Source organism: Uloborus diversus, chromosome 3 (assembly GCF_026930045.1).
Source record: "Uloborus diversus isolate 005 chromosome 3, Udiv.v.3.1, whole genome shotgun sequence".
In the NCBI taxonomy this organism is placed as follows: Eukaryota; Metazoa; Arthropoda; class Arachnida; order Araneae; family Uloboridae; genus Uloborus; species Uloborus diversus.
The window spans coordinates 19,341,633-19,368,683 of NC_072733.1; the positions used below are offsets into that span (position 1 = coordinate 19,341,633).

Consider the following 27,051-nt stretch of genomic DNA (forward strand, 5'->3'; position numbering starts at 1 on the left):
TTGAAAACTTGTATCAAATTTATTTGCAAGGGTCATTCATGCAATAATGATGTTAAAATCCAACAACGTAGCAATATTCACAAAAAGCTATCTTTAGAGACACTGCCCACCTAATCTCCCCTGTTATCTTTTTTGACCCTCCCCCCGCCCCCCACTCTTTTTTCCTGCATCAGCTACCTATGCGTGTATTATTTCTTGAAAAAACACAGCATAAACTGTATAAAAACTTCAGAAACTGCAACACCATTTTACCTGTCTAAAATCCAACAATTTCCTTAAGTAGTATTTTAAGAAATAGAGAGATAAACAAAACATGTTAAATTATGCTTTATACTTTTATGGAGACAAAATGTTTTAAAATATAGCTAGAAAAAATTCAAACCCTACAAACATATTTCAAAATATGTTTGACTTATACAACTCTTATGTTCAATTTCCTGTATTCTATGTCGCCCAATATTGTTACCCAAGGGGGGAAAACTTAAGCTACAAATATAGCTACAGTGATGTATTTTCTTTTTCTTTCTTCTTTTTTTTTTAAATATGAAAATGAAAACAGGAAAAGTCGAAATTTTATATAGCAGTTGTCATTTAAAATCATTTTTTGGTTTAGTTATGCATTCAAAACATAGAAGTATCTTGTGCTGACAGCAATCTATGTTCTCTTCCTTCACAAGTATGAAGGACTAGAAAACGTTCTACAATTAGAAAGGCTCCAATGAAAACTTGATTTCAAAAATTATTATTATAAACTAAATAACTAAATATACATTTTCTTTTCCCCTTCTTGTTTTATCTGGGTGAAACACCTGTGAAGAGAAATATCTTTTAAGTATATTTGGTCTTCAATTTTTATGTAGTAAATTTTGTCACGAATATTCATTTTTTTTTAAATTTTTTTTGTGGAGTTGACAGCAAATTTTATATATATATATATATATATATATATATATATATATATATATATATATATATATATATATATATATATATATATATACAAACACAAAAGTGACGACCAGCAACAGGCTCTGGGCCAAGCTAGACTGGTTCTAGTCAATTTACAATCCCCAGTGAAGATCAATGGCTCTCTTAAAACGATCTACTCCCTTGCTCATTACCACCTCTTCCGGTAAACTGTTCCAAGGTTCCACTACCCTGCTAAAATAATAATTTTTCCTAACATCCATGTTAGCCTGAGATTTAAATAGCTTAAAACAATGACCCCTTGTCCTGTTTTCAGTGCTAAACTTCAGCCCCATAACATCTTTCATTTTAATAAATTTAAACAACTGAATCATGTCCCCTCGGTCTCTTCTTTGCTCAAGACTATACATTTTTAGCCTTCTAAGCCTGGAATCGTAGTCTAAATGAGAAAGTCCATTTATTAGCCTTGTAGCTCGCCTTTGAACCCTTTCCAATGCATTAATGTCTTTCTTAAGATAAGGAGACCAAAACTGAACAGCATACTCCAAATGAGGTCTTACCAAACTTCTATATAAGGGCAGAAGAACTTCTTTAGATTTGTTTGAAATAGATCTATTGATAAACCCAAGCATCTTATTGGCCTTGTAACTAGCAATGCTGCATTGTTGGCTAAACTTTAAATCCTGACTTATTAAGACCCCCAGATCAGTAACTTTGTCTGCCTGACTAATGACTGAACCTTGCAAATAATAACTTGTATGCTTATTTCCATGCCCTAAATGTAGCACTTGACATTTCCCAACATTAAGAGCCATACCCTATTTATCAGCCCACTCCGTAATATGATCTAGATCCTCTTGCAGCTGTTTTGCTTGTACTTCATTTTCTACAGTCCCCATAATTTTGACATCATCAGCAAAACAATTCATGTTCCCAGAAATATTTTTGTGATATATATTTGAGATATACTCAGAAATATATTTGAGTTTAATGTTTAAATAAACTAATTTAGCTCCATAACTATCCTTATGCTCTGTTTTTGTGTTCTTTGGAAACTATCAAAAGTTCTAACATTCTTTCCTTTTATGTATTTATTTCCTTTCTATTTTTCAGATTTCTTTTAGTTTTTGAAAAATGCCATGGAGGTAAGTAAAAAAATGTCCTAAAAATTAAAATAATTAAGTAATCAAAATCTTATTTTATTTTATAATTTTAATTGGTTTTAATACTTTCAGGACCTCTTCTGGCTCATATTCAAAAAAGGGTCCATTTTACTGAGAAGGAAGCCAGTATGGTTGTTAGAGATGTTGCTAATGCTCTGTTGTTTTTGCATAGCAAAGGTAAGTGAATCAGAAATGTATGTAAATGCCTCTTATGAGTAAATATACAGTCAATTCTCAAATCCTTACAACTTAGGACCAAGCCGCTAGCGGAGTTTTGAATTTTGTCTATTTAATGTCATTAATTTGTTCAGTTTGTTACTATATAAGATCATCACTGTTATTTTTATAGAAACAATTACTTACATACAAAAAAGGAAGATATCGACGAATCAGAGCAACAGTAAGATATCTTAGTGCTATTTCTGGGATTAGATGTTTTACTGTTGCTCTGAGGCGACAATATTGTAATATTGAATGCAGCTATTATAAAAAGCAAATTTTTCTATGTATTTTGATGCATGTATTTTGTTTATTCTGATAATTAAATTAAAAACTAAAACCAATTTTTTCGTTGTTCTTGATTGCTTGAGTTTTCTGCTACTGATTTATGTTTTCATTTTTTGTGTGCCAATATAGAGTACTACAGTAAAGAACTATTTATCCGGAATGGTCGGGACCACCACAATCCCAGTTACGTCAGAATTTCCCAGTTTTCCAGATCACTAAAAAAAACTATTATTATAAGTTTGGAAATAATTAAAGAAAGGACTATTTTAAAAACAAATTAATAAATAAATATTCACAATATAAATTTATAAAAGTAAAATAAAATGGCATTCATACTAGTCCCTGGCTATAAACATTTTAGAAATAAAAGGAATAAGAATCGCACATTTCATTTCTGAGGTTAAAATGTGCGATTTTAGTATTAGGTGTATGAAAAAAGGGATTCATTTTTGTGAAAGTGTGTTTTTCAAAGGTTTCATTATTGTACAAATATTTTTTTGTTAACTTGCTTTTACATTGAATTAATTTCAACAAAATTTTGATTTTTCAATTCTTGAAGCCTTATAAATGTCTTGAAAATAAATAAGTAAACTCTAAATTCTGCTTGATCTGCGTTGCGGAAAATTTACGAATAGGTACTCCATGTTTCTGCACTTCTGTATAGTGAGATGTTTGCTCTAATATACTTTAATTAATGGCCATGCAAAATCTGTCCCATAATGCATCAGTATTCATTTCTTTAGAAATTTCTTGTAATGAAATAGGAAAAGCGTCCAATTTTTTTGTGCTCTTTTCAAATTTAGTTTGGGGGAAAATAGCGGAAACTTTGACCTGACTGATTGACCCATAGAATACGAATCTCATTTCTGCACTAAATTTCTTGAACTATGTGCAAGTGTATACGATATTTAAAAGGAATTGTACACACCCTTAAAGTTATTTTTGAAAAGCACCTTTTACAAAAATTATTTTGCAAAAACGGCGGGAATATCAGGTTTTCTTGGTTTTCTGAATACTAGATGAAAGGTTCTGTACCGTACATAGTTACAGACACCACACCTGATGCTCATATGGTAAAATGAATTAGAAGTGGGAAAAGAGTCTTTAAAATGATACTTTTAATAAAAGTTTATACCTTATTCAAATTATTTTATGCAGTTTAAAGTTTGAAATAAAACCTAAAACCAGCATTTATTTTTTATTTTTAGTATTTAAAATTCAAAAGTTTTAATCAATCTAATTCAGCATTAAATTCAGAATTTAATTGTTTACTTAATTCTTGTGCTAATTTTAGGCAATTGCGTTTTCTGGCTGGCAAATATAACTAACTGTATATTAGCTTACGACATTTTATCTTGGCTCAACATTGTAATTTAATTGATGGGAGAATGCTTCCCTTTCTCTTAAAGGGAAGTCTGAGAATTGCCATAAAGCATAAGAGAAGTGGCTATTTCCTTTCTTGTGAGGGATTGAGCCTGGACTGGGCGAGTGAATGACAGTGGCCCTAACCACTAGATCACATGGAGCTCTATGATGTTAAACCAAGATAGGCCCCACATGTTCACTGTTTCTAAACATCTGCATTAGATATCATGACTTGGAACTTTCACCCTTAAAAAAATTTACAGCATTCATATTTTCTGTTTATTTAAAAGGTTTTTAAGGCTTTTTTGTTTGCTTTGCTATGACCTTGAATGCAATACTGAAATAATGCTTACATATTGTATTAAGTATAATAGAGGGACCACCTAAAACAAAAATACATTTCAAAATGTGTAGAACTATGTTGAATAGAGATCTGATGCAGAAATGATACATTTTAGACAACCACAAACATCAACAATCTTTGCATCATTCTAAATGATAAAATGATTTTTATTATCTTTAAGAAAAAAAAGACTGATATTTGTCTAAAAGTATTGTGATTGTTATTTTATAATATGTTGTAGTAGTCACAGTGCTCATTTTGACTGAATTAAAAATACTTTTGATTTTTGTTAAAATGCTTCTGATTTTCTAATGCATGTTAAATATTTATCTTCATTTTTTCGTCTATTTCCAGGTATTGCTCATCGTGATTTAAAGCCAGAAAATATTCTGTGTTACAGCCAAGAACAGGTATAAAAAGATCTTCTGAATTTTACGTACAGTAAAGTCCAAAAATTATTTTACACTTAAATGTTTTAATTTTTATATTTTTTTTCAATGTAAAAGTCGCTGGTCCCCTAAATTCATGGGTGATATAACTTTTAATGGAAAATGACAGCTAGAACATTTTTTTTATGTGACAAAAGTTACAAAGCAATTTCTATATCACTTCTCGTGAAAACCCTGAATAATGTGAATTTTTGAAAGTGTCCCAATACTTTTGGTCATATAGTGTATGTATGAATGTGTCAACTTGACCAATCTCTTAGTAACGAAGGTAAACCAAGTGACTTTATATGCAATTTTTTTAATTTCAATTAGCGAGTTGACATTCTATAACAAACTTGCCTAAAAGCAACTTTTAGGGGAAAAAACATTGGTTTGAGTAAATTTGTAAAATCTTCTTCAAAACTATTGTAAGAATAGGAAGCATCATTGGTGGTGTAGGGGGTTAAAGTATGTAGAGGTGAAGGATGTGAGAGAGGGGGTGGCCAAAAAATGTCATTTTTGGCAAGATCCCAAAATTCCTGTCCATGATTATTCCCCTGGCAGCAAAAAACCACAAACAGCAAATTTTTGTACAATCCGTAAAGTAGTAAAAAGCGATACTAGTAAATGCAAGAGCTTAAGAAAGATCATTGAAACTCGTATACATTCAAATTATAACTATAACTATATGCAAAAGCTAAAAACGGATTGCTCATTCTTGCAAATGGATTACACACATACATGATAGCAAATGGTGCGCGTTAATAGATTAACACCAAAAAGGCATATGGGAGGGGAGGGGAAGTTTTTAGAACAAGATTGGTCTGGTCACTCGATTTCCTGCTGGAGTAGGGTAGATCTAAAAATTAGTAAGTAATATAGATTTAAAGCAGTAAGTAGTGTTGGTTAATAATCATGATTTAACTTGCCAGGTTTCGGTGATCAAGGAAAGTTGAATTTCATTGGAAGGGAGGGGTAAGAAACAAAAAGGAATGTCTAGAAATAGATTTTGCATTTGTTAAATTCAAATACAAGTGTGACAACCAGCAACAGGCTCTTCGCCCAGCTAGGCTGGTCCTAGTCAATTTATTAGTCCTCAGTGAAGATCAATGGCCCTCTTAAAACTATCCACCCTTTTACTCATTACCACCTCTTCCGGTAAGCTGTTCCAAGTGCTCACAACCCTACTAAAGTAGTAGTTTTTCCTTATTTCCAGGTTATCCTGAGGCTTTAATAGCTTAAAGCAATGACCCTTCCTCCTGCTTTTGGTGCAAAAATTTAATCCATTAACAACATTCATTTTGATAAATTTAAACAACTGAATCATGTCCCCTCTGATTCTCCTTTACTCCATGCTATAAATATTAAGCCTATTAAGTCTGGTATCATAATCTAAATCTGAAAGTCCCCTTACTAGTCTAGTTACCTTTCTTTAAACCCTTTCCAATACACATATCTTTCTTCAGATAAGGTGACCAAAACTGCACAGCATACTCCAAATGGAGTCTTACTAAACTCCTATATAAAGGCAGAAGAACCTTCTTAGATTTGTTTGAAAAAAATCCATTAATAAACCCAAGCATTCTGTTGACTTTGTTACTTGCAATGCTGCACTGTTGACTAAACTGGAAGTCCTGATTTATTGAGATACCCAGATCAATAACATTTTCTGCGTGACTAATGATTGAACCCTACAAATGATAACTCGTATGCTTATTTCCATGACCTAAGTGTAGCACTTGACATTTCCTTACATTAACTGCCATACCCCACCTATTCGCCCACTTAGTAATATAATCAAAATCCCCTTGAAGCTGTTTAACCTGTTTTTCATTTTCTACAATTCCCATAACTTATCATGCTTCCAGAAATATTCTCATCGATCTCATTCATAAAAATAACAAACAAGAGAGGCCCTAAAACTGAACCCTGAGGAACCCCGCTTAAAACATCACTCCATTTAGAATGATTTCCCCTCACAACTCCTCTTGGTTTCCTTCCAGTCAGCCAATTTCTAACCCAAAGTAAAATTTGCCTCCTACTCCTATATCAGCTAGTTTGCTGCGAAGAGCAACATGCAGTATCTTATCAAAAGAGTTTTGAAAATCAATATAAACAACATCCACACACTTTTTGTTATCTAAAGCCAAGGTAACCTTGTCATAGAAATTCAACAAATTAGTAGCACACGATTTATCTTTCCTGAACCCGTACTGCAAACTAGTCAACAGACTATTACTCTCTAAGAAATTCATGACCTTAATTTTGATCAAAGTTTCGAAAATCTTACAAACCACTGAAGTCATTCTTACAGGTCTATGATTCCCAGCATTACCTTTAGACCTTTTCTTGAAGAGCAGTGTTATGTTAGCCGGTTTCCAGTCCTATTGCACTGTCCCTGAGTTATAAGAAGCATTGAAAATATTAAAAATAACATCCATTCTAATTCCTCTGCACATTCAACTAAAATTTTACCTGGTCCCGGAGCTTTAGTTGCTTTAATTTTTTCAAATGAAATAGGACCTCCTCCCTGGAAAACACAAAACCTTCAAGCTTCATAATAGCTTGTGTCTTGCTAGTGTCACATGTTGAGATACAGTTATTGTTAAACACACTGGAAAAAAGTTATTAAGAACATTTGCAATATCCCTACCGTTTTGGATTAAATTTCCATGCTCATCAACTAATGGTCCAATTTGACTATTTCAAGCTTTCCCAGGATTAGCATAAGCAAAAAATCCTTTAGTATTCTCATGAATGCTATCTGCTAGCCTTTGCTCCAATTCCTTTTTCGGAATCTGTACCAAATACTTAAAATTTCGTCTTGCCTTACAATACTGGAGCCTATCTGCACTCTGACCAGCTTCCTTAAACTAGCAAAAAGCCACTTGATAATAATTTAGAGTTTCTTTAAAATCTACCTGGATGAAGATAAATGTGTGCATTTATCTACATTCATTTACTCATTGCGTTTTTTTTTTTTTTTTTTTTGAACGTGAAAGGCCATGGATAATCGGGGATTTTCTTTACATGCTTTATATTTCTGTACTCTTCTCAATGTTTTTGTTATAATCGAGTCTTTTTCCTAGGTGTGTCCAGTGAAAATCTGTGATTTTGACTTATCAAGTGGCATTAAGTTCAAACCTACTTCTTCTTCATGTAGTACTCCAGAGCTTCTTAGTCCTGTAAGTACATTTTAGCATCTAATTTCTTGAGGGAACTTTTGGGCTTTATTAACTGCATAAGTGAACCTGCATGTGAGTGTTGTAAACATATATAGTATTTTTAGTGCTTGCGTGTTTTAATCTTTTGACACTTAGTAGGTTTAAAGCTAATAAACTAAAGACCTAATAAACAGTTACCTATCCTTTTTTTTGATAAAACTGATTGCATTATAGGGAAAATACAAGTGCAAATATAACGACCAGCAACAGGCTCTTGGCCCAGCTAGGCTGGAAGATCAATGGCCCTCTCAAAGCTATCTACCCACTTACTCATTATAGCCTCTTCTATAAACTATTCCAAATGACCACAACCCTGCTAAAGTTATAATATTTCCTAATTTCCAGATTAGAGAGAGAGAGAGCGTGAGATTTAAATAGCTTAAAACAATGACCCCTCGCGTAAAAAAAAATTAAATAAATAGAATATTTACAAAATATTTTAAATTGTGCAGAACATTAAGATTTAGTGTGGGAGTTTTGTAACTTCCTAACACAAACTACTTCGTAAACTTTAAAACCTGTAAGTTAGTTATTTCCATTCTGTCTAGAGGCCTGAATTTTGAAAATTAAAAAATCCTTTTATTATGTGACTGTTGTAGTGGGTGGAGATTCAAAATGTACGAGATCTTTAAAATTGTAACCTAACTGCAACAAGTTCAATTAAAAATCAAGGTATTTATACGGCTACAAAAACCCTCTGGGAAATATGCAAAAAATCAGAACTGCATGTAGGTTATAGATTTTCATTCATTAAGGGAGAAAATAATAAAATGTCTCGTAAAGCTTGTAAACTATGCATTATTAAAACTACAAAATATACCATTCCCAGCAATTGATGGGAGACAACGAAGTAGAGTTTATTTCAGTTCAAGACAAGCCCATTATTTCGAATTTTTCCAAAGGTAGTTAACTCAACGATAATTTTATCGGAAAACCACAAAACCACGCTCACTTATATGTAAAAACATTAGTTTTCCAAAGTCAGGGGGCATTGTGACCTCCTCCCCCTTAAACACTCTAAATCACAAGCCTGGTTCAAGGGGTGGTCTGATGTCGTTAATACTGATTAACTCAAAAGCTTTAAAGTTTATGCAGTAGATTGTGTTACAAAGTTACAAAATTTCTGCAGTAAAGTTTAACGTTCTGCAAAATTAAAAATATTTTGTAAATATCCTCAATATTTAATATTTTTTCTAAAAATCACAAAAATTCCCGATTCTTGCCATAGTGGGAGACATTAACCCAGTCACAAAATCTTGCACAGTAATTAGTGGTAGGGAGTCCCAAATTTTACGTACTAAGGCCAAATGCCTTAGAGTTCGATTTTTTTCGACCCACCCTACTGTTAATCACTCAAGAAATTCAGTCTTTATTTTGATCTAAGTTTCAAAACATTTTACCAACCACTGAAGTCAGACTTAATAAGCATTGGCTTAAACTAGGGGGGGGGGGGCATAGGGAGTTAAGTGCCCCTACTTTTTTGTGCATGGGCTAAGTTATTATTTTGCTCGCCTAGTTTTTAAGCAAAGGATTTTTTAAAATTGTTTGTCAAATGATCTATACCTTATTTTTAAGCGATAATAAAATGTAATTTGCATATCACCAATGCAACTGTTATGAATTATATGCGAAAGTTGTATCCTTATCTTCAACTACCAATTAATAATTTCAACCCCCAGTAATTGGCAGGTCACCAGTGATTGGCACTACCAACAAAAATGTCCTAAAATAAAGTTCATATCCAATCTTTTAAAAGTAGAAGGCTATATACCAACTGGATGTACATTTACATTAAAGATCATAACTTCAGTTCATGTTACTAAATGGTAGCAGTGCATAGGAAAGAGAAACAATTGTGGCTTGTGTCATATCAGCCATTTTTGTTGCAAAAGCTTCTTCTCTGGCTTAAGGGAAGCATGCACATTAATTCGTTAAAATCTGACTTAAAATATATTTTAAATTTGGTTGTCAAAAGTGTTGTTTAGTTGAAGGGGTTACTTTGAGTGGCTAGAAGTAAATTTTTGTCTCTTTTTGGGTTTTTGAAGAAATGATGGATGCCTTTTAGTGGTGCTTCATTTTTGCTAGTCCCCAGTAATTGGATCCTATGCTTATAGTTCCTAATGTGTTGTGCAATGTGTCGCTTGTTTGATTTCTGATACTTCTGCAGCAACAATATTATATGGGTTCTACTATTGATTTGAATCGTCCAGAATCTACTGTTAAATTTTTAAAAGAAACAATGAAAAACAAAACAAATATGCTTGGCCATCACAGTCAGATATTGCAACTGTAGAGATTTTTTTCAATTTTTTATGATCCCTTTGAATCATCGGATTAATGCTCTTTTTTATATGAAAACAGCTATAAATCGTAAAATCAAAACTACATGCCGACTAATGAAACAGAATGACCTCGATATATTTTTCCATGTAACATTACAAATTTTTATTTCTCTAAAATACATTTTTAACGTCAAGATGTGTGATTTAACATTACTTTATGTAAAATTACCTACTTTAAATTAACACTAATTATGTTTCTTATGATGATGAAATTTGTATGTAATCTGAAAGTGAAAAATAGTATGATTTTCCAGTTCAATTAATATGTGCCAATCAGTGGATCACATGGTGTCATACATTGGGGTATCAAATGCCAATTACTGGTGATTTTGGTAACTTATTATTATAAAAATACCTGTTCAAATATTTTTGCTTTTAGTGAACTAAAAAGATGCACAGATGTGCATTCTTTGATACAAAAATATTTACAAGTAAATATTTCTTTTCTAAGAAATGAAAACAGGTATAAGTTTAAGGACAAACCCTTAAAGTGCCAATTACTGGGGTTGTTACTAGTTTATCTGTCTTTAAACTGCACCACAGCAGCCCAATCTGAAGCCCAGAAGAGGCCTGTGTACCTGATCCCAAAATGATGATGAATCCCCCACCCCCCACAATATATATAGGCATGTAATCAGTTTACTAAATTTAGTTAGTAAACGAGGATTACATGCCCAAAAAATTAGTGTTTTTGAAAAAGAGCGGAAATTTTGCATTTCCGACATTTTTCTTAATGCGAAATTTACTTTTAACCCTTTAACTGGCGCTATAATGAATGAACAATCAACCATGTAATAAATGGGTCAAAATAGAACAGTGGCACAACTAGAAAGGGGGCCCAGAGCCTCCCCCAGAATGCTGAGTTGAATGTTTTTCAAAACCTTTGTTATTGATGAGAAGAAAAGAACACGTCTTTGGAAAACAAAGTGATTTTTAGAAATTAATAGTAATGTTTGGGGAAGATCTTAATTTCTTTTTACAATAAATCTTTGAATTAAAAATATTCAAAAGAAACAGCTTATTGATCAGCTATCTTCCCACTCCATCGTCCTATTTCTTCCCTTTTTTTTTTTTTCTAGTTTGTTTGAAAATAAGAAAGTGTTCAAAATACTGCTCCTCCGTAGAACCTCTCCTCCCTGCTCACACACCAGAAGCATTATGGAGCATCTTAAATTTCATTTTCAGGTCTTCAAGTTTGTGAATTTTCCTGGGGAAATACCCCAATTACCGAACAACATCGAAAATCGCTTACTATTGCGTTTTTGGAGCTTTAATTTCGAAAAGTTACTGGCCCTAATATTACAAAATATGGCCTTGCAATCACGTTTTTAAGATGTGAATTTCAGAAAATATTTGGGCAAGGGTCCCTATACCACCTTTTACCATCAAGTTTTTTTTATTACACTTACAAAAATTTTGACCCTGAATATAAAACATTGCTTTAGTTTTTAGCACCATAATTTAAAAAATTTTTACCAGGGAAGAGTTTCAGAACCTCCGTCTCATGTAAAATGTTCAACATTTGTCTAAAATTGCGTTTTTGAAACTTCAATGTCCAAAACGGGGGGGGGGGGGGGGAGAATTGAATTCAACTTATTAAAAAAATTCAATCAGGGACAGAGAGGCTTTAATCTTCATCCGTTACCCTAACGCCAATAAATATGGCCTGTAATCACGTTCTTAATGCTTAAATTTCTAGTAATTCCGCTGAGATCCCTGTACCTTTTTGTTCCCCTAACATAAACGAAGATAGTCTGAAATTGTGTTTTCAAGGTACAAGTTTCAAAATTTTTACGGGGGAAAGCCCCCCGAACCCCCCCCCTTTCCTATCAGATCTAAATTTTTCTTTTCTACCTCGATGTGCTCTCTCCCCCGCCTAAAAACTTTTTTCTGGTTGTGTCACTGAAATAGAATATCACTTTGGGTCAGGTCATAGATCACTGATACCAGGGTGTGTACATGGTACAGATTCTTCATTCCTGGGATCCTGGAAAACAATTTCGGAAGAAAGAAAAATCATTTCCAAAGTACTTAGAATTTCTTGAGCTTTCTATAGTCCATAGAATTATTCACGAATTAAAAGCAATGCAACTTAGAAAAAGAAATCTACTTCAGGATTACAAAACGTAAGCACAGCTGTTTGGCGCCGTTGATGGTGCAAACTATAAATACAACAACAAAATAGGGTCAGCATATTTTTTCGGTTCTCCCAAGTTTCATTTTTTTAAAAACGTCTCCGGATGTATGTGCGCATTACTCTCTGTAGCTTGGTTCTGTTTAAACTGAAGAACATACATTCATTAAAAGTTAATTTGATTTCTTAAATTTATTCATTTATGTTTTGAAAAAGTATTTTTTTCCATTGTTTTTGTTTGATGGCAGAATATGAATCAAATAAATTTCCCTTGAAAAAAAAATCCCCCCTCCCCTTCACATGGCCAAGTTACGCCTCTGCTTACAAGTCTATAAGTTCCCTGCATTACAATTACACCCTTTCTTGAAGAGCGGCATTATGTTAGCCTGCTTCCAGTCTTCTGGCGCTGTCCTACAGTTGTAAGAAATATTGAAAATATTTGAAATAACATCCAGCACTTCCTCTGTACATACAACTAAATGCTAAGATGGGACTTAAACTCATGCCCCCTTGATCTGAACCCCACAGTGTTAATCACTAGACTGGAGTTCATTCAGTTGTCTTATTTGAAAATTTTTGTCTTTAAAGGGTATTATAATTAATTTTTCAATACAATTTACCTTTTTTACCAAGCGAAACCTTTCAAATGAATGTACCTCTGACCTAAAAATGTCAATGCATGTTGTTTGATCAAGACCCACAGTAATTAAAAAAAAAAGATTGCTAGCACTAGATCTAGCACATCAATAACAGGATGTGGTGTTATATATGAAGATAACTTCTGTGTGGTGTAGTAGCAAAAGTATTCATGTAAGCTGACACTAGTAAGCACAAAGGACCTGCAACAGGAACCTCAACAAAAAAAAAAAAATGCTGGAATATTTACTATGTACATAATTGTTTGTTTATTCTGAATATTGTAATTATTTAAACTGATAATTACACTTCAAAAGTTGCCAAAGAGAAAAGAAAGTTAAAGCTTCTAGTAAGTCACCAAAGCCTAAGTATAGGTTTGAGACTTTTTTTCAAATGTTAAAATAAGATTATTTCTTAAGTTTTGGCTGTGAAAGCTGCTGAAATTTACACACTATCGTAAACAATACATTTGAGGTGGTTTCGACAACAGTAATGAATAAGCTGTGATTGTTTAATTTGAAAATGGTTTCTTTGAAAATATTGACTGTATATCTGTGATTATTGTTGATTTTATCATTATTTCACTTTTGTTAGATAAATCTATATAATAGTATCTTGTCTGTTATAGGTTGGTTCTGCGGAATTTATGGCACCTGAAGTTGTTTTAGGTTTTACTGGTGAGGCAACGCCATATGATAAACGCTGTGATATGTGGAGCCTTGGAGTTGTAATGTGAGTGGTTATTGAAGCATGTTTTTATCTTCTTCAGTTTTAATACTTAAAATTTATAAAAGTAATCAATAATAGAGATTGAACCCATTCTTGACAAACATCACATATATGTATTTGCACTTGATTCCTCTCGGGATTGAATGGCACGTCCATGTGTTATGGTTAATATAATCTTTCTCTATAGAGTGATCAATATACAAATACTTTGTGCTTTTAGAATGAAGTACAATGCTCTTTTTCAGATAACATTTGTAATCTATGTTTCTTTCAAAATATCGAAACCTTATATTAGTATTTTTTTATAGTCATGTTATCTATTAAGTGTCTGAATTAGTACTTACAACACTGGTACTCTGAATGCCGGTATTTAAAGCTGTTTTGCAATTTCATAATACCGGTATTTGCTGAGGTAAAATACAGGTATTTTCAGAATAAGTGTAAAATAATAAATAGTTTTTAATAGATGAGTTTTCAATCCAATTAATTAGATATCCGCAGTTATTTTAAATGTGCATTTCTTTTTTGATGAGACAGCACCAAACTCAATCTATTGATGTAAAACCTTGGCTTTAAAACCAGGAATTAATAAAATATCAATGAATAAAAGTAGCGGAAAGATTACAAAATGAAAATTTTATCACCAGATGGTGTGATGAATCATATTTTCGTGTGTTTATATGCACCATGTTTTTATTTTTTCCCTGATAATTCACTTGCTTTTTGGTAAAAAGTTAATCTCAAGTATACTAAAGATTGTAATAATACTTCATGAAATATATATATTTTTTAATTGCCTTAACTGTATTAAATTTTGAGAAAAACCTTTTTTGTTAGTGTAACAAAATAGATAATTTTTTGTCACTGGTATTGGTGAGCTCTCTTGTTTAGCTGTATACTTGAAGAGATAAAATTTAGCAATTATAAAGTGCCTTGAAAATTTACGTAGAGGAAATTCTGAGGGTGTTTGTGATCCAAAATTTCCAAGATTTCCGAAAATTTTGGTTTGCCGTTTCTGAAAATTTTGGTCTGCCAACATTCTAAAAGTAAAAAATTGTAAAAAAAAAAAAATACCTTCCGAAAACTTCACTTTGGCTTCAGAAAACTTAAATTGAATCCACTTGCACCCCTAAGGAAAAACATAATCAACTGGAAAACATTTACATACATTTACATAATTGTAATGAATTTTCAAAAGAAAACAAAAACTAATAAAAGAAACTGACAAAAGATCAAATTTAGTTAATCTTAAAAATCAAACCAAAGTGCTAATAAAAAGCAAACATAAGCCTATCCTGATGAAGAGGAAATCGTTGAAGATGTTATTATTGGGGGAAAAATTGTCTCTCGAAGAGAAGTTATAACTAGCTACGAATTAGAAAAATTTTGTACACATAATTTCTGCTTCTTAGTAATAATGTTAGTGTTCGATACACACACAAAAAATGATTTATCCAAAATCAGCAGGCAGGATACTGAATTATTTTAAGATGAAGGACTTTGATGCAATTTGCAGAATTGTATCGCGCATTATTAACAGTACCACAGACCTGCATAAATTCAGAAAGAGTATTTTCAACTAAATAAAATTTATGCACTAAAATCTGCTCCAGGCTTCGTGACAAGTACATAGATGCATTATGTTTCTTACTATTATTGATTTCTGTTTCTTTTATGAGATTAGTTCCTTTGTTTTATATTTGTTCAAAGTAAGTTTTCATTAGTAATGCACTTTTTGCACAAAATTATGAAACATCTCAGCAAAACAATATGTTTTGATATTTTTTTGAGAAATTCCTGTTTCTGGTATTAATACGGGTATTCTGGTATCATATTTTAAAAATACTGAATACTGATATTGCATTTTTGATCCAGTATTGCAATCCCCAGTCTGAATCATTGTGTGTAAAAATTGTTATTTGTCAAATACTTCAATTTTTAAGATTATTTATTATTTCGGCTCTGGTTTCGGATGGTATTAACTGAAAGATATTCTATTGAGTGTTTTATGTCATTTATCAGTTTCATTTATGCAGTTTAATGGAAATATAGAGGAATTAAAGGCATGGTTTTAGAAATAACATAACGGACGGTTTTTTTTCTTTTCACTCTCCAGATGCTATTCCTTTTAAGGTTTACCAATATTTTTTCCTCAAGTAACATTCAAAGTATTACACCAAACATACAATGCACTTTTAGTGGTCTGTTGTCTAGCATAACATTTATTCTTCTGCAGTTTTGATTTCTTTCAAGGTTTTATTTCAAAGAGGCCCTCACAATTGCCATATTGGAAATTTTCCACTGAATTATTTAGTATTTTCGAAATTTACTGGTTAGTTTGCAAGGGGAGGGGGGGAGAAAATGTGATAAAAATGCACAAAAAATTCGGTTTAAACTATAAATATGATGATTCCCTTTGGTGACCTTAGTGATATTATTTTATTACTAAAAATAAAATTGAAAAAAAAAAAGACTGCATTTAAACAATATTTTGGTTAGAGTTTCTAATAATCGAAGTTCTACAGTATTTCCCCATTATTATTTATGATACAGGAGGATATTGAATACAATTCCTTTTCTTTGATTCGTTCTTCAAACACGTATCTAAGGGAGAGTCAAATGGGCAATTAGGCATTAGCAAATTAGGATTTTAATCTTTACAAACTTATATGTAAAAAGTTCTCACATTTGACTTGGGCCCCTCCTGAAATAGATTCCTCTATATGCTTCTGTTGTTCTTGATTCTCCTACATGAATGATAGAATTTAATTTTCGCATAAACAGTATGCCTTTTATGTTTCTGAAGTTACTGAATGATACATCATGATGTTTTTACTAATATGTAAAGAAGTGTTAACATTGCATGTAACACAACCAAATTCCTACATAAACCAACCTACAATTTAAGTAGAAGTTGCAAGCTTTATCCTATAGTAGTTGAAGTTTTTGAGCAATCATGATTGTTAATTGTTTTCATTTGTCAGTCCTTGATTTCCGGTTCCTTTTTCAACCCCCACCATCCTCTGCAGGTGCTACTCCTCCCGGTAGCCACTGCTCCTGGTTGGTGGCGTCCATGTCCTACACACACGCATGCTCATACCACGGCCAACTAGAGGAAGGGGCCAACGCGCAAGCGCGTGACGTCATTTCGAGTAGGGTTTCCGCTGCTGAGCTAGTCGTGGCTAGTCACGCTTACGAGAGAAAAGCAGTGATATTTGATGCGTGTCAGAACGGAAGAAAATTACATTCTACAATTTTTTATTTATGAAAGTAATTGCTGATAGTTTTGACACGTTTAAGAATGATGACTATTTCTGATTAAAGAATAGAGAATATATGGTTTAAATTTCAAACAAGTAGTATTTTCTTTGCATCAATATTTATTAATTTTCTTGTTTCATCTATTAGCAATAAATGTGTTATCTTTGAAACTACTTAATTAATTCAATATTTTAAAATATTCATTAAAATATGTTGTTAACTTGTAAGACAGAAACAAACCTAAAAGAAACCAAACACATATAACAACAAAAAATTTTTTTATTCAGACATACATAAATATTACAAGTGGAGAACATAAAATCAGTTGGACAAGTTTGAAGATCTATATTTAAAAAAAAAAGCAGGTCAGACAGCATTGAAGAAATTTGAAAGGAATCTTTCTTGTCTGTTACTTCTAATTACATATTTTTACTGAAGGTACCTAATTTTTTACTCTTAGGAATTTTTACATTACCATCAACTTTGTTATCGCTTTCATGTATTGCAACAGAACCCCCCTTGATTTGTTCTTTATTTTTTTCATTCGAACTCTTCTTTCTCTTGGCCTTTTCTTTGTTTTTTTGTTTTGCACTCATTATCAAGGAATCATTTTTCATTTTGCAATAATTATTTAACAATGCATTGGTAGAAGACCAAAGAATTATTTTAAAATTGCTTACATCAGTATGTCCATTAGAACAGGTCCCATCCCCCATTATTTCTTTTTCAATGAGAAAACTATAAGTAATGTTAAAAGCTACTGACCTTTGATTTTTACATTTTAAAAAGTTTTCTTCCTGTTCATTACACAATTTTTCTACAACTGCGTAACTTAATGCAACTGCATCAATTGCTTTTTTTTCTGGATAAAACAATCTTCCTCTATCAGTACTTTTTATTAAATTGTGGTTTTCAGGTAGTTCACATTGTTTCAGAGCCAGATTTTCTAGACAATAATTGCACTGTGATTTTCTATATACACTGCAAACACAATATCCAGCTAAATATGTTACTACCAGTATCTGGCTGTCTAATTTTTTTAAATCGTTGTCAGAAACTGTTACTTTAAACAATTCATCAACTAAAGTTATGTCTTCTACATTTTCTTCAAATTCATCATAATCTATGGGGCAGAAACCAAATTTTTTACTTGTGATCCCCATCCTCAACAATGATTCATTGCGCAATTTTTTTTCAATTTCAAAAACCTGTCTAACAGATATTAAGTGCTGCGCCCCCCCCCCCCAAACTGACGATACTTGCTAAACCTTGCCTCTAAATTATCAGTCTGGAATTTCCCAGGCAAAATGTATGGCATGTTAAGTTTATCTTTACAATAACGAGCAATTTCTATTAATCCATTAGTAGTTATTGTCAGTGCCGAATGGGTTTCCTTTGTTAAAGCACCTACATCACATTTCATTTCCTTCCATTCTTTTAACCACTCCAAAAATTTTGTTAAAAATATTAATTTCTTATCATTATCAGATGAAGTTAAAGGAGTTTTATATTCGTCATTCTTATGAAGGCCAACAACTGGAGTTTTTACATTGACAATGCTCCACCAACGAGTAATAATTTTAATAAAATTTGCTGTATTTTCCAGATTATCAATATTAAGATTATTACAATTTAAAACACCGTTAATTAAATTTTCATTAAATATTTGCAGAGCAAGTTTAACATTTTGTTTTTCAATGCTAGAGGGATTTAAGGCTCGATATGACAAATTATAACTGAATTTAAGTAATTGTTTTGATTCTTGTTGGTGAATTTTTTCCAACACTTGCAAGGAAGCTGTATAAAAATTTGAATTTGAGGCATTTGTAATTTCATCAAAGTTTGGATAATACATTGCTCTTTCAGGAAATTTTTGATTAACCCAGTTATTTCTAATGCATTTCAAAAGATGAACAGCATCAAAAAGATAAAACAATGGCCTTTCTGGATCAACAGGGTGAGGATATACATGCTTAAGTTCAGGTGGATCAGAAAACATAGAGACTGCACATCTATTGATTGAATTGTTGTCAGAAGTTAAGCACAATACATTAAAGCCAATTGCTTCGAGACCAATGATGATTTTTTTTACAAATTCAAATAAAATGGGAGCATTAATAGATTTTACTGGCAAAATATGTACCACATCTTTGTATGGTGATAAAATACTGCTAATCATGAAAGCATGAGCACTTGAAGCTGCAGCTATGCTATCAAAAGCTGTTCCTACTATAGTGCCACCTTTAAAGTCAAAGTTTGGTTTTAAATGAATTTCATCTATTTGTAAAATTAAAGTTTTATCTATATCTTTTAAAGCACTAAATTTATGTTTAATATAATTTAAAAATTGTCCCTTTTGCTCTAGAGTAGGATCAGCTTCTGAACACAAAATTCTTTTTAAGGTAGTTGGATGGGGTAAAATAAAATATTCACTCTCTCTAACAAATTTATATGCATGAGGGGCCATATGAGATAAAAGGGATGAAAACACCAAAGTATCAGTCGAATATCTAATCTGGTTTTTCTCTTTAAATACTAGATGTAACTGCTCTAAAAAGAATTGCACAAAATGTTTACCATGAGCACAAGCATCAAGAGTTAGCAAATCAGTGAGTAAATTATCAATCAACATCAAAACATCTGAAATACTTTCATCATTACTTTCCAATCTATTATACGATTCCATTTTTTCTAATACGGTAGCTAATTCGTTTATGTTTTGAAGTTTAAAAGGAAATTTTAAGTTGCTCAATTTAGATACAGGACATGACTCAATATTAACAGAAACTTTCATTTCATCAGAAATCACTACTGAATATTTAATTTTTGGAATAGGGTGATTAGAAATATTTAAAAACATGATACACTTCTTTTTGTCAATGAAAGTCCAAAAGTCTTGTTTTAAATCAAGAAAGTTCAACTTAGCTGTAACATCTTTCAAGGAATGGAGTTCATGTTGAATTCTATAATTTTCTGCAGCTGCCAAGCTATCCTGTATGGCAGAATGGATTCTTGAGTCCTCTTTTTTTTGTCGCTTGACATCTGGGCTTTCCCGAAAACTGTCAGAACCTGACAAATATTGTGGACAGTTTGGGAGAAGAATGGGAACTGCTCCTGGTGCAAGACGAGGATATCAAAGAGGTGCAGTGATAAGACGACCTGTTTTATCATCAAAGGCAGACGCTTCTCTTATAATATCAGATGTTCTGAAATGATTTTCACAGACCTGAAAAAATAAAATAAAAGACATGAAGGATGGAAAACTTATTACACATGTTTACTACTTTTCTATAATTTGCATACTATTCCTACCTAAAGTATGATAATATACCATCAATTAACTATTAGACAATCAATTATCATATAGTTTTTATATGACCAGTAGGAGAAATTTTTTCTGTGTACGAAGCACTAGTTCTAGTTTCTAGTGTGAATTAAGGTGTGAACAGAAATATAAACAATTCTCTGGTCTTGTGTAAACATTGTGAATTAAAGATAGGGCCTACAAAAGCTTCAAAGCTGCTGCATCAAGGGTTTTTTTTTTTTTTTTTTTTTTTTCAATTATAATATAATTGAAAAGTCTTGCCTAGATTTAACTTTCAGGACAATGGATTTTTTAAAATAATTTCTCTTAAATATTGATATTCACACAGAGTAAAGTTCTAATTTTTAATATGGTATGTTTTAACCAAATATTAAGAATAAAAATACACGATTCTGGTTAATATTGATAAATAAAACATATTAATGATTCCTAAACTCTTTTAATTATGTGTAAATGAAGCTTTAGTGCATGATATATAGATACATGTTGTGATTACAAACTATTTCATGACATAACTGAAACACATTTTATTGCATTTATTATAATTATTTGCATTTATTTATAAAATTACAATCAATTCTTTCCATTCCTCGTCATTTCAAGTACTCTAATTGGACTAAGAAATCTTAAATATAAGCAATTTAGGTTTATAATATACTGATTCCTTCTAACTAAACGTCAAAAGTTACGATACAATTCATCATTAAAATATGAAAATGTATTTTCACGTCATACATAAGTAGAACTTAAATTTAAGTATCCATGCATCAAGCATATAAAAATTTTCGAAATCGATGCAGTAAATATGTCATTCATTAACTGATAATATTCATTTCCAGTGTTCTTGCATGAAAACAAAACAATATTGCATATACATAAATGAGTCAATCTCTGTAAATAGTAATGTATCAGTTTACTTCCGCTTAATATTACCAATAACAAGACCATAATCTATAAGAAGTTACAAAAACTGTCCTACCTTAGCATTTTTTGAAGGAGTGAAGTCTTTTCGCCGAATAGCATGCAGCCATTGCTTCTTCAGCTCCACATCAGAAGGGAAGCTAAAAACGGATACTTTTTCTTTGTTTTTGTAATTCCCTGAACAACCAGGGACACTACATGTGAAAGGCATGACCTTCGTGTTCAATACACGACTACAGTAGTATTAATGAAAGATTTTAAGTACGAGTAAATAGTGCATAAGTACGGACAAACAAAACAACGCCATCATAGCTACACGCACAGATTCCACACTGCAAGACTGCAACAACCCCTCGGTGGAAAGTGGAGACTTGACCCTACTCCCGGTGACGTCACGAGTCGAAAATTTTTCTCTGCTCTGGCCCCTAGTAGAGTTGGCCGTGCTCATACACATGCACACTCACACACATACAGACATGCACCTTTACACACATACACACACGCCGAACATGCATACATACAAGTCTACACATGCAAGCCTACACATACACAACTATACACACATAACCGCCCAAGAATAGGGACAGGAACCATTTCTAGAAACAAGCGAGTGGGGTGGTAACCAATGAGTAGGGTCCAGTCGCAACTCGTGATTGCAAAAAGCATAATTTGAATTCAAAATTTCAAAATTCAAATTAATTTTAAAAATTCAAAAGGTTTTTTTTTTTTTACTCTTTAATTCATGCTTGTAAAACATGGCACCTCTTATCCAGATTCAATTTTGATTGATTGTAACTCTATGTAAAATGTTCAAATAAAATATTGAAACAATATTTGTCTAAAAATTAATTGTGCATTAAATTCAAAGTAATATTTTTCTGGTATTTAAAAGTTGCTGTACCTGGTTACTCATCATTCAGTAATTCTCCCAAATTTGATGCATATTTAATTCCTAGGTATATATTACTGTGTGGATACCCACCTTTTTATGGATGCTGCGGGGCAGATTGCGGATGGGGACGAGGAAATTCATGCGAAGCATGTCAGGTATGTAATTTTGATTTACAATATTTATATCTGTAAGTGAGCAAATTACTTCATTATTTATTTGTGTTTTGAATTATTGTATAAAGCTATTTTTTATACAGAAATTTGACATTGCTATAAACATTTGGCAGCTTTCTTGCTGTTATGTTTACTTATTGTTTTTAATCTATAAATTTATAGACTTATTTTAATATTTAGTTTTTATGCAGTGGCTTTTGTGTAAATATGTCAGGAATTAAGTAGTTACATAACATTTAAAAAATAAGAACAAGAATAATTAAAAATTTATAAACTGCTTAAATATTCAAATTAAGGATAAAATGTAGAAAATAAAACCATGCAAATATTTATTTGTAGTGATTTTAACTGAGTAGTTTGAATACAACAATCACATTTCTTTGTGTAGGTGTGTGTATGTATTTTAACATTAGAAGGACGAAGGGACCTGTATGGCACCTCGCAAAGTTTGTTGTTCCACAACTCAATATCTAAGGGAGCTTAATGGAACTCTCTGACTTTTCAATATATGACACACTATTTGAATGCTTGTTAATCATTTAGACATTCACTCATAGTATTGTAAATATTGATCCTTATACATTGAAAGGCTGGAGGAGCCATATTGGCCCCTTAAACTATTTTACAATTAAAAAAGATTTTTTCCTTTCTCCTAATTATTGTGGCATTAAAAAATACTATTCACTCTAGTTTAACCTGTAACTTCCTCTTTATGCAGCCTGTTGGATATTCAAATGCTATAAACAGTGCCAATTGCTTACCAGCCAAACGGTAGCCATTGCCCTCTTGAAAGAGAACTGAGTCTACCTCTTGGCATGTAAAGACAGAAAAACTTATAATAATTAAGTACTATAAGTTTTTATTTAGTCATAAAAGAAGGTACTTTAGGCATGAAGACTTATTCATGACGAGTTTTTAAAAGAATCTACCAAAAAAAAAAAAAATAGGTTGGGGCCCTACACTTGCCCCTTCAGTCTTTCTAGGTATACAGAAAATATGTCTTTTTATTGTTAAATAGTATTGCAATGTAACAATTGTAAATTTGTGACCAAGTTACTAGAGTGAGATTCACTAAGCCTGTAAAATGAGTTTCTGGAAATTGAAAAACTGAATTTTATGCATACTAAAATTATGAGTGAGTATGAAATAAGAATTTAAGGTTTGATTTAGATATGTCCTTATTTTTATGAAGAGATTTAAAATCAACCAAAAGGGTAACCCCAACTAAAAGTCACAAATATCAGGGCTTAAAATAATTTAACCGAATAAATAACTTAATAGCTATTGAAACATTGTTTTGGGTGACAAGCAGCATGTATTTATAAGGGAATCCATATCAGCTAAACAAATTGCAAAACCAACTGCAATAGTATTTTTGTGATTAATTTATTTTTAACTGTGAATTTTTTGTCATAGCTCTATCTGAATATTTTCACTATCATTCATGATTGCATAAGAAGTTGTTGGTAAACAACTCATTATGCTGCAATAGACATGATTTTAAACTGTCACTTATCAAGATTTTGAGGATAAGTCAGAGTTTGTAAAATTTGAGAACATTTAATTTTCGTTTTAGAAAATTTTGTAATTTATTTTGATTTTTTTTTTTTTTTTTTGTTTTGTGTGTGTGCGTTTGAAGTTCACTTGTTTTAGATTGATCTATGTTCTGTCATTTTCAGTAAACTACCTGCATACATATAATTTTCATTTACTTTCCTTTTGTAGAGTATGCTCTTCGACTGTATTCAAAAAGGAGAATATGAGTTTCCTAAGACTGAATGGGCTTTCATTTCGGATGAGGCTAAGGACTTAATCAATCATTTATTAGTGAAAGACGCAAGCCAACGATATTCAGCCGAAATGGTTTTAAAGCACCCTTGGGTGTATGGTGGGGGACCAGCAACATTTTTACAAACTCCTAAAATAATTCGAAGGTAACTTTCAACTCTGTTTAAATATTTTATTTTTTTTTTTATTCATTTGGTTTGGTACTGAAATCTAATATTAGGATGAACATAGAGAATTAAGTGCCATAGGATTAAATCAAAAACATCAGTATCTGATTTCAGCTACTTATGCATAGTCACACTCAATTTGCTTGCAAGATGATATTTTCAGAAGTTCAACCAGATACAGCTTTTTTTTTAATATCCAGTTTGAGAAAAATGTGGTAAGAAGCATAAGGATGATTTTCAAAACAATTGACAGTTTGGTGTCCTGATTTTTTCTATTGAATTTAATGTTGCTATTTTTTGAGGGGGGGGGGGGGGGGGGGGGAATCACATAAGCATGTTGTGTGAGGCATTGTTTTGCTTTAAATTCATTGCATTCATTACATGGTTGTAAATTAATAATTCTACCACTTTAGTAGCTAGTAATGGAAATTTCCTTCTCCTGACTAGAAAGTTTACATAACCTTATATTTTTTGTATGCTTTCAAGCATTTTATTTTTAAATTTTTTGTGCACTAAAGAAAGAAGTAATAATTACTAATTAAACACAGCTGAAATTAATTTTATTGAACTACTCATCTAGCATTATTAAAATTCAATGCAGTTTGTGCCCTTAAGTGCAACTTATGAGTGTTACCCCAGGAAATTAAATGTTTTTTTATGTACTAAATATTTTTTTTATTGTAGTTAGCAACAGTGTTAGGGAAGCCATATTTGTTTCTTCTTAGAATGTGTAAGTCTAAAAATGGATATATTTATTCCTTATGTTGTATATTGAAATGTACAATTCAATGTGAAGAGTATTTTAATCATCTCTTATGAGTGTTACCTATTTATTTTGTAATTTTTTTAAGTATAGAAGTATAAAATTAGGCAGTAATGTATTTTTTTGTTAAGGAAGCAAGAGATCTAGTTAAATTTTCAAAAACACCAATAGAATTTATTCCAGTAAAGAATTCTTCTATAAATATCACTATTTGGTGTTACTTGGAACAGGTAGCGTTCATGAGAAGGAAGTAACACTATAAAAGATACCCAAATAATGAGTAGATCCATAGTTATAGCTATTTTATTACCTTATACTTTCATCAAAGAGATATCTTTTTTCACACATACAGTATCACTTAAATTTAACAATTTCCTCTTTTAATGATGCATTTCACAGGTCAGGATTTGATTGCATAGAGTGTCTATGCTCCTCAATTTAAAGATATCCTTGATTTAACGATAACTTTTTCCAGTCCCTTGACAATTGTTAAATCCCTGTTATACTGTGTATATACACTGGTAGACAAAATTAAGAGATGGAAAGCATTTTCACCCATTTCTCGGAAAATATCATATAACACCTGGAGAGTTAGTTGCCATATAATGACACTATGGCGCTGAGATGAGTTTACATATTCTTGTGGGCATTGCTAAGGCAGCAGCAGGCATAAAAGTTTGCGACCAGCTGCTTAGCCCATAACGCTCTGCAATACAGTAGCGATTTGTATTGTGTTTCTTGAATAATATTGTTGTTTTTTTGTTGGTTTTTAGTTGCAATGAGTGAACATCATCGTTTAGACGAAAATTTGAGGTGGAGAAAAATGGGTAGACTTGAGACAGGACTGTGATAAGCTCAGGTTGCTTGGGAATTGGGTGTAACTCTGCGTGTCGTTTCGAATTTGTGAAGTCAGTTTAAAAACAGTGGGACAGTGTCCAGAAGACTGGGAAAAAGTTGTTTGAGTACAACAACGCCCAATAAAGACCAGTATTTGTTACTTACAGCCAAGTGCTAAAGGGAGTCGACAGCAACACAACTGTCTAGGGACCTCGCTGCTGCTACAGGAACATTAGTTTCAAGGAAGACAGTTGACAGTAGGCTCGGAGAAAGAAGGTTGTATGCCAAGAAACCTGTCATTTGCATCCCACTCACTTCCACAAAAGAGAGCGTGTACAGTGATGCAGACAGCATCAACACTGGACACAGCTCCAAAAGGTGAATGTTAATTTCACAGATGAGTCCAGATTCAGTCTACAACATGATTCTCTGTGAATATTCATATGGAGGGAACCTAGGACTCAATACCATTCCAGTAACATCATGGAAAGGGGCCATTATGCTAGTGGAGGAATGATGGTTTGGACAGGGAGCATGCAAGAAACCCGTACACTACACTATGTGATTGACATTGGTTCCGTGTATTCCCAGAGGGTGCAGGCAGGAGATCTTACAACCCTATGTGCGTCTTTTCAGGTGTGCTGTTGACCCAGAATATATTTTTATGGATGCACAATGCCCTACCACATATGGCTGTCCTGGTGAGGAGTATCTGGAAATCGAAGATATTCACCGAATGGAATTATCATATAGTCTATATTATATATATTCTATATATATATATATATATTCTATATATACATATATTCTATATATATGTAATAAATTCTCATTTTTTTAAAATGGAAAGAGAAAGATTTATTTGAACACTGACACAAAGCTAATGTTTGCAAAAATAAAATTTGTGTGTGTTGTTTAGGAAAAACTCTAATTCTTACGATATGGGGTTTAAACCACTACATATTTTGAGGAATTACATCCAAAAGGTTACAAGAAATTATTTCAGAAGTCCATCTCTCATGAGTGTTACTAAAGCTAAAATTCAGTAATTGTATTTATAAAATTTTTCTTTAATCTTTAAAATTAGTTTCAGTGTTGAAATGTTTTAAAAATTCATTGTAAATGC

At 32.1% G+C, this 27,051-nt stretch overlaps 1 protein-coding gene across 1 annotated transcript in view; it reads left to right on the forward strand.

Moving 5' to 3' along the window:
* LOC129218253 (MAP kinase-interacting serine/threonine-protein kinase 1-like) overlaps nt 1-27,051 on the forward strand; it is a 140,872-nt gene that overhangs the window by 111,916 nt on the left and 1,905 nt on the right. The window contains exons 6-12 of the mRNA XM_054852479.1: nt 2,041-2,072; nt 2,163-2,267; nt 4,660-4,715; nt 7,823-7,918; nt 13,698-13,801; nt 22,262-22,352; nt 24,096-24,304. Of these exons, the coding sequence (XP_054708454.1) occupies nt 2,041-2,072; nt 2,163-2,267; nt 4,660-4,715; nt 7,823-7,918; nt 13,698-13,801; nt 22,262-22,352; nt 24,096-24,304 (693 nt within the window). The remainder of the gene's footprint in view (nt 1-2,040; nt 2,073-2,162; nt 2,268-4,659; nt 4,716-7,822; nt 7,919-13,697; nt 13,802-22,261; nt 22,353-24,095; nt 24,305-27,051) is intronic.